The sequence below is a fragment of the Galeopterus variegatus genome, unplaced genomic scaffold, assembly GCF_000696425.1.
Source record: "Galeopterus variegatus unplaced genomic scaffold, G_variegatus-3.0.2 Scaffold57, whole genome shotgun sequence".
NCBI classification, from domain to species: domain Eukaryota; kingdom Metazoa; phylum Chordata; class Mammalia; order Dermoptera; family Cynocephalidae; genus Galeopterus; species Galeopterus variegatus.
The window spans coordinates 1,216,888-1,226,312 of record NW_007726168.1 but is presented as its reverse complement, the minus strand read 5'-3'; the positions used below and the strand labels follow the sequence as shown (position 1 = coordinate 1,226,312).

Sequence of the window (9,425 nt, the reverse complement as noted above, 5' to 3'; positions counted from 1 at the left end):
AAAAAAAAATGCTGCTGTGATCATTCTTGATGTGTATTTACAAGAGCTTCTCTAGGATATAATTGTTCATTCGTAGGGTATGCACATTTTCAGCTTTATAAGATAATGCTGTATTACTTTCCAAAGTGGTTATTCCAATTCATACTCCACCAACCGTGTATATGGACAAATCAGTTAACTATTCTGGATACTGAATACTTCATTGTTTAAATGAAGTATAATAATGCTTGTTTCATATGTATAGTGAGGAACAACTTTATACCATTTAGGCAAAAGGCTTTAAAACTGTTTATTTGATAGTGATAGCAGTGGTCATATCCAAAAGTCACACGTACATCAAAACAGGACCTCTATTGTATAGAGTCTTGCAACTACATATGGTGTTCTTAGCTCACACTTGACTATGTGTTATATTGTGTTACACCAGATGCACAATATGTATGCCTTTCAAAGTAATTTGTGTTACTGTATTATATAAACTTTCTGTCTTCCCTCAGAATGTATAATAAGATGTGGCATCAGACCCAAGAAGCCCTCAATTATGTGCTTGATAAAGAGTCTCAGAAGATGATAGAACCACAAAGAAATCAAGTTTTCATCTTCCAAATGTTAGCCACCTTCTACATAAAATATGTGCAGATCTTCAAAGACATGGAGAATGTGTATGACCAGATAGTCCATCCACAGAAACGAATCCTGATCCGGAAAATATTGGATGCAGTGATGGGCCGCATCCTGGAACTGAAGAATGAGATGGTTGAATTGGAATTAACCGAGTTTCATTACTTTGATGATATCTTACAGGATCTAAAGTTGGTTCCCGTAAGTACTCTGTTGGGGTTTTTTTTCTTATTAGTTTCTTTTTATAATACATAAGATATGTAGGTCTGTACCCAATATTCTACAGACTTTCTAGACATATTTACTAGTTGTTTGGTGTATTAAAAGTCTAAACATTTCCCTTCCATCGCACCATACTGCTGTGGATTAGGATCAAATTCCCTTCGTTTTTGGCACAGGTAAATCTTTTTGCACAGCCCTGTGTCTGTTAGCACTGAGGTGGTGGTGGTCTTGCCTGACACTGTGGTGTCTGTCCAGGACTATGGGAGTGGGGTAGGCTGACCCTTTCATAAATATCCTACAGCACAAACCCTCCCAGTTTCCAACAGCAGTGGCCCCCTACTCTCTGTTCCCATGGGAAATCTCTCTCTGGCCTTTATTTTCCAGTTGTCATCTTCTGGATGGCTTTAAAACTATTTATTTGGTAGATTATTTATTTGGCAGATTAATTTTATAAATAATTTCTGTAATGGGGTAATTTAGGTAAAAATAAAACCAAATTATTGGAAAGAATTGTGACCATTTACATACAAATAGGTGATGATGCTGATGATAAATTATTAGATTTAATTCAAAGGTCTCAACAGCTTAATACTTTACTGTCCCAATCCGGGTCATTATTTTAGATAGTCTGAGATAATATTATATTTCTTTAAAGAAATTCATGAAGTAATCATTCATTAATTGAGGCCTAATTGATATGAATTGCTGAGGTTTTGCAGTAGTGAGTAACATGTGAAACGTGGTGGTGAGTTTCCTTTTGACTTTGTCTCCTTCTCCGTGATGAGTTCTCTCCTCTCCGCTGCCCTTCACCTCTTCAGTGAGAGCGGAATGGAGAGTGACTCTGATGCACATGCCCTTACCTGTATTTTAAGTGGATTTGGGTCCTGGGGTCATAACAAACGTGCTCTTTTGCTTGTTCTTTCTCTTCTCCAGCAACAGTTAGATATTCCCATACCCAAGTACTTTTTGAAAGAGAAGTTGGAAGTAATAAAAGGAAGAGAGAAAATCCTTGCTCAAATTTTAGCCGAAAGTGGATTAGATACAGCTAAAGTGGTTTGTATATCATTTTCACAAACGTTATTCCATAATCTGTATAACTTCCTTTTTCTGTTGCATCTAATTGTGTGAGAAACAGATTATTCTCAATTTGAGGAAAGACTCATCCCTCGCTTCTTGTTACACAGGATATAAGAAGCTGCATAACTTTTGAATGTGTCTGTGGTGATGCACAGTCATTATTTTTCAAGAGCTTAGAAATAGACATCAAAACATAATGCTTTATTGGTTAAATCAGTATCTCTAAGACAGAGTTAATTATCAACCCAGTTTAATTTTTCATCTCAAATTCACCTAGCTAAAGTCAGAAGCTAAATGTTTTTCATACAAAATAATTAAGTGCCAGCATAACTCACTAGGAACTTGAAAATTACTACACTTTCTAAAAATGCTAATTGACCTTTAAGTTGAGTGACACTTGGATCACCCCAAATGGACCATCTGTGGAGAAAGGGGAGAAAAATCCTTGAAAACCATCACTGGAGAGCAAGGAGCAGCATCCAGCCAGTTCTCCAGACCCATACCTCCTCCGTCTGCAATACTGGTGCAGTGCCACCTTCTTCCCGTTGTCACAGCTGTCCTAGTCTCACAGCAGTCTCCCATGTGGCCTCCTGGTGAGCAGTCTTCTTCCAGTCCTTCCCATGTAGCACTACCCTGCCAACCTTACGACCATCTACTTATGCATTTTGGTGATTTTCACTGCCTGTGAAATTAGTGCCTCACTCCTCTGGCTGATCTTCATGGCCCAAGCATTAAAACGACCATTGACCATCCAAACTGGGACACTCCATAGTGAAAGGGGCCATTATGAGTAGCTGAGACTGCCAGTGTAGACAAGCATGCACAGCGAGAACCCACACTTGCAGTCTTTCTGCAGATAGGCCCATCGGGTATTGCCAGCCTGGGTCATGATGTTAAGGAAGATTCTGAGTGCATTCCCAGGATGGCGGGGAAAAATGCCCTGTCCGCCTGCTTCAGGAGGCAGGTGAAGTACATGCCCTGCATTAGCCAGCCTGGTGTCATCTCCCATTTCATATAGGCGTGCTCCATGCTCGAGAGAGAGCTTGCTCTTCTCCCTTACATTTCTGCCTGTCAAAATGATACCCGTTCTGCAGAGCCCAATTTGATACAGCATCCTTCAAGAAACCTTTCCTGATCCACCTAACCCAAGACATCTCTCTTTCCTGCACCCGTCTGCCAAACGTCCACCCCCTCTTCTACATTATGAATTACTTGAAGTCGACCCCCCTTGCTTGGGGGCCCTCTGGCCATCCTTCCACCACGAGGCTCCTGTGTCTGTGCTTTCTGCCCAGGCATCAGTCAGAACAAAGCACTCAGACTTCATCTACTTCCCCCAAAGGAATCCTTTCACACCCAGCAGTGATGAGCAGTGCAGAATTCTCTCAAGATTTTACAGGGGAAATGGAGAAGGGAGATTACATCACACATACTACAGTAAAACCCTAGAAATCCCTGTTTGCTGTTTCTCCTGCCTGCTGTCCCTTTGCATTGGTGCTAGGTCAGCAGCAGGGACATTTCTCTATTCCTTCCCTAACTCAGCATCCAGCCTGGAGCAGCAGGTCATCTCCACCCCAGTCTCATTTCAGATGTGCCCAGTGCTCAGCAAAACATGAGGGCTTCCAGCTGACATCCCCTGGGCACCTGCTGTGACTTTGTCTCGTCCTTTTGGTGTCTCACTGGACCCCCATTCTCTTCTTAGCTGCTCATTGCTTGAAGATATATGCAATATGTACCCCAAGAAGAATTTTGATAAGTGAAAATTATTATCCATCTCCTACATTTGTAATGTTTAATATCCACTATCGGGACCTCTTTAGATGCTCAAAAATCTTTGTCATGTTGAGTAAACTAGTCAAAATCCCTTTGCCAGAGTTATTTAGTAATGTCTGTGATTATTTTCAGAATGACAATTTGGAATCTAAAGGCAATAAGTACAATACCAACTGATGTTTCCTGGGTACCTACTATATGCTTAAGTTTTTTTTATATATCATCTGATTTAATACCAGAATAATTTTTTTTACTCTGACATGCCAAGCACATTACCGAAAGTGTGTGCTCACTGCAAATTTGAAGCACTGAAATCTCACTGAAAACAAAACTCTGAAGAATTGTTGTGTAAAAGAGCATCCTTGTAAGCAGCCATATTCTTCATGCAATATTGACGTGCCATATTGAAGCGGTAGTGGGTAGTTTAGTAGAAAAAAGATCAATATCTGTTCAAATTGGCTCTACCTCTTGTTAACCATGCAAACTTACTTTAAAGTTAACCGTGGAAAGTTACTTTACTTCCTTGAGCTTCAGTCTTCTCAATTCTTAAGTACTCATGTTAACACCCACCTTGGAGGCTGCTTCTGTGAAGTTACTGAACGTATGTATATAGGGAAAAGCATCTGGCATCTACAGGTTCTCAGTAGATGTCCCTTACCTCTCCTGCTCACTCCTTCCTTTTCCCCCCACCCCAGCCTTCTTACAAAGAGAAGCGACCATCCTGGGAAGCAGCAGCCCAGGTGATGAGTTGGAGCATTGCACACTCGAGACCTCGGTGCCTGGCACCGTATCCTGATACAGTGGCCATCGCTACCTGCTGAGGCCTGGAATTGGACTCAGCTTTGCTTTGGTGCTTTTCTGACTTCAAATGACCTTTCCTTTCTGCCTCCATCCAAGAATGGACAGCCCCTCGAGCCAGGCCACATGCATAGCTTCTCCCTTGCTCTAGGGACAACAGTGGAGCCTCACCCTGAGCCCACTCAGAGCTCACCCAGGCCTCAGGATGCATCCAGAACCCTGGCCCCTGTCTTTCTTTCTTCAAAAAATGGCACAGCCCTGGCCTGGCTTTGTCACCACATACCCCATATGATATCTCCGAAGACAACATTTTACTACATGAGCTCTGATTTTTCTGTCTTAATAGTACTCATCACATGTGGATGTTTTAACATGCAAACTTACAGATACTCAAAAAAATTTCATGCATAAAATTGTCCTTAAAATGATTTTAACATTAGTCATATTCACTGGGTCAGTCTGTAATTGATTTTTAAACTCAGTGTTTTACTTCATCTGTATTTTAAAATTTTAATTCCTGTATTAGAGATGCATTTTTAATTTCTGTATTTCTACTATTAAGTTAATGCAATATTGATAGCAATCTCAACTTTTACTGAATCAATTTTATTGACATTTCTAGTATAGTTTGTTGCCAATCTAAAATGGAGTGGGGTTAATTAGTATTTTGTTTGGAAGGGTAAGGGAAAGCCATGGAACCTTTAAATTTGGGGTCACAACATGAACATGGCATATTATCAAAATACGCCTAATTCACTGGAAAAATGAATTCGGAGTACCATACTCTATCAACAGTGTGTGATGTTTGGGGGATCAATTGATATAGTTAACACATTTAAACATTGATTTTTCTTAACTGTTTTTTTGTAGAAGTACTCTATAAAGGGTATTCCTTTTGAAGAGGCCATTAAATTAATCCAGGTTGCTGAGAGGGCACGGTATTGACATTTCTAGTATAGTTTGTTGCCAATCTAAAATGGAGTGGGGTTAATTAGTATTTTATTTGGAAGGGTAAGGGAAAGCCATGGAACCTTTAAATTTGGGGTCACAACATGAACATGGCATATTATCAAAATATGCCTAATTCATTGGAAAAATGAATTCGGAGTACCATACTCTATCAACAGTGTGTGATGTTTTGGGGATCAATTGATATAGTTAACACATTTAAACATTGATTTTTCTTAACTGTTTTTTTGTAGAAATACTCTATAAAGGGTATTCCTTTTGAAGAGGCCATTAAATTAATCCAGATTGCTGAGAGGGCACGCAATCCAGGTTGCTGAGAGGGCACGGCAAGGTCGCCTGAGAGCCTTGTTCATGAAGCAAATCTATCTTCGAGAATACAGAGCAAAGCAAGCCAAGATATTTGGCGAAAAATTCGCAGATGCTGGGGCTGCTGCACTATGTATTCAGAAGGTACAAATGTGGGACTCTTGGAGTTGGGGTACAAGGTGTCTTACCCAGCTAGACATGCATACCAGCTTCGAGGGTGAGCTCCGAAACTCAAAATACCAAATTCCTACTTTTAGTAGAACTGGATTAAATTCCAGAAAGATTCATTAACTTCCTATAGAGAAATCATTAACTAAGCTTGGTCATATTTCAAAAATTTTATTCTAAAATCTAATTTTATTATTAAATGGAGGGCATTTTATTTAATACTTTTAAAGATCATTAATAATTGTTGGAAAGAATGTTGCTAAAATTCAGTGAGGATATCAATCCTTAGTGAATTTTTAAAAAATACATTCGCATACAGACATACAAATTATAGAAGACAGGAGCAAGGGTTAATACCTTGTAGCTTACAGAAACACATACCATTTGAAAAAATTCTAGCCACCATCACTAATAACCAGAACATTGATGTTCCTTCCAGAAGTGGCCCTTGAGGTTTCCTTCTCTTTGGCAAATGAGTGCTATTAATTTTTACCCCATCTTTTTTCAAAGGGAGGCTAGTGTTACTTACAGGAAAATGCAGAAGATGGCAATGTGACACAAATTAGGATTAGGTTTGAGAGAAAGTAAGTATGAGGACATGAAATTTAACCAGAAAATCTGAACTCTTTGTTGCTAATTTATCCTTGAATGGGAGAGGGGGAGGGGGATGGGGAGGGCCAGATAAGAGACTGTTTTCTTTCAAGTTTCTGTATAGATCTAAAACTTTAGCATCTGATTTAAAAGCTTGAGTTATACAATTCTTGGAAGTTTCTATGTTCTATTTCCTCACATTATTTTGGAAATTTTTAAAACCATGAAGTGCCACCCGTAGACCTAGCTTCATGCTCCTACTACCTAGAAGTTTCTCTTTAAGAAACCCAGGTAGGAGAATCTCACTAATGAGAATTACAGGTCATTTTTGTGATTCATTTTTTCTTTTAAAATCTTTGCCTGTGTTCACAGGAGAAAAAAATAGTCCATTAACATACACGTGCACAACCTGGAGTTTACGATCATTATGACACTTGGGGTGTTCAGTTTATAGAGGAGAGTCTGCATGACAATGTTTTCCTTATTTTTTTATGTTTTTAACAAGTAACCACTTTTTTGTTTTTAGGTTTGGAGACGTTTCTATCAATGTAGGAAAACTGGAAGACAGAGAGAAGAGGAGATGATATTCCTGGGTATGGTAAGTTTTTTTATAAGCAAGATCTGGTTTTCTTAAAGAGAACAGAGTTTGTAAGACATGTCTTCTTTAGAGAGTTTTTGAGGGAAGAAAGGAAAACNAGAGAACAGAGTTTGTAAGACATGTCTTCTTTAGAGAGTTTTTGAGGGAAGAAAGGAAAACAAAGTAAATGATTTAAGAGAATGGGGTCACCCACGTTGTACAGAAGCCTCCACAAGGGTATCAGGATTGTATCTGTTTACCTGTCTCTGCAAGGTGCAGACTGCTCCAAATGTGGAAACAGACTGTATGTTGTCACAATATGCTGTTCCTGTCTGATGTCAGCAGTGCACACTATTAAGTATTTATGGTCTTGAGAATGGTTTTGCATTGATACTGCTGGCTTTTTTCTTTTTTCTTTTTTTTTTTTTTTGGTGTAATGATTACTGAATCATAGAGTTGGGAGGGTGCATTAGTTATCCATTGTCATAGAACAATGTTAACCACAAACTTAGCCACTTAAAACAACACTCATTTGTTATCTCACAGTTTCTATGGTTCAGGAATCTGGGCATAGCTTAGCTGGATCCTCTGTTCAGGTGTCAGGGTGTCCCAAGGCTGCAGTCAAGGAGTTGGTCAGGGCTGTGGTCTCATCTAAGGCTCATCTGGGGAGGGATTTGCTTCCAAGCTTGTGTTGGTATAACTCAGTTCCTTGTGACTGTCAGGCCGTGGGCCTTGGTTTCTGTGCCGGCTGTTAGCCAGAGGCAGCCCCTAGCTCCTTGCCACATGGGTCTCTCCATATGGCAACTTGCTTCATCAAAGCTAGCCAGGGAGAGAGGGGCCACTTACAATTGTATGCAATTGATCTTGGAAGTGATGCCCCCTCACCTTTGGCCTATTACATCAGTGAGAAGCAAGTTATGAGGTCCATCCACACTCAAGGGGAGGGGATTACAGAAGGGTGTGAGGACCAGAAAGCGGGAGTGATGGGGAACCATCACAGAGTGTCTGCCACAGAGTTCCTGTGGCAGCTACATCATCAAGGGTAAGGCCCTTGAGGAGGGTTGGCTTGTCCTCCTCCTGAGCCCCTCCAGAGCACAGAACCTCCCTACAGAGCCTGCTTGACTGACTAGGGTCAGTAACTCTGAATGTATTTTATTTCCTTTTCACCTGACAACCCTTCCTTCAAGTCTTTGGAGGAAGTTCTTGAGAACCCTCCAGAGCTAACTCTTACAAAGCTAATTATTGTCACAGATGACAACCATTCCTGGTGGAATGGTTACTTAAGGTGTGTTGTAGCGAGCTACGTTGCTTAGTGCCCCCTATTTAATGCCAAGATAAAAATACTGAAACAGTAGTGTTGATAAATACAATTAATGACTGAGTCTTTGAATATACTAATGACATACAAAGTTCTGGTGAGGCTAATGAAGAAAAGGAAATACAAATATGCAGTATATAACCACAGACACTAGCAAGTTAAAAAACTGTTAGGCAATGTCATGAACAGCCATGGTCATAAGTTAGAAAATATAGCACAGAGAAGATTGTCTAAGGAAGTGAAGACACAACAGTCACAAGAATTCCTTGAACTTGTTAAGACAAGTGACCAGATGTGATGTACTTGGGGGAGGGGGGGAAGAGAAACAGGTAAAGGGACATGAAAATCAACTACAATGTATATTGCGAAGTTAAAATGAAATAAAATAAACTGACTAAAGAGTAAGAAACCTAAATATCCCAATCACTGTACCAAATACTGAAAAGATTTTCAAAGTCCCTGTGTTAGTTTGGCAGATGCCACGATGGAATTAGGTGTGCAAGAGATTGATTAGAAGAATGTGTCTGTAAAGACTAAACAGAGGAGCCAAAGAAGCAGGGAGAAGCTTCCGATCATGGCGCAGATCTGAGAACTGTAGAGGACAAGGCAAGGAAGGTGGGGAGGATGGAAGCATCTCAGACTGCAGCACAGTTCCAATAAAGAAATTACAATTGCTCTTAAAAATCTATCCTAACAAAGAAAAAGGAGACAGTAGTGATGATAACCAATTTGGGGAAGGACCGAGGGGCAAGTGCAATCTCAGGGACTGCTAATGAGGGTTTAATTGTTCTCCAATCATTAGAAACATTATAAACACAGCTTTTTTTGTCTGGTAATGCCAACCTTGGAATTTCTTTGCTAAGGAAAAAAATAAGAATATGAGCAAAGTTTACAATATATAGATATTCATATCAGTGTAGTTTTATAATCATAAGAGATTGGTGCCCAGAAACAGTTAGTAGAGTTAAAATGTCTCGTTGTGGGCCGGCCCGGTGGCGCACTGCTACA

The 9,425-nt window shown here is 40.0% G+C and overlaps 1 protein-coding gene across 1 annotated transcript in view; it reads left to right on the top strand.

Annotated features, from left to right (window-relative positions):
* The window catches only part of IQCA1 (IQ motif containing with AAA domain 1), a 172,559-nt gene that overhangs the window by 8,716 nt on the left and 154,418 nt on the right, over positions 1–9,425 (top strand). The window contains exons 2-6 of the mRNA XM_008574644.1: positions 498–822; positions 1,777–1,896; positions 5,359–5,409; positions 5,767–5,907; positions 7,049–7,120. Of these exons, the coding sequence (XP_008572866.1) occupies positions 498–822; positions 1,777–1,896; positions 5,359–5,409; positions 5,767–5,907; positions 7,049–7,120 (709 nt within the window). The remainder of the gene's footprint in view (positions 1–497; positions 823–1,776; positions 1,897–5,358; positions 5,410–5,766; positions 5,908–7,048; positions 7,121–9,425) is intronic.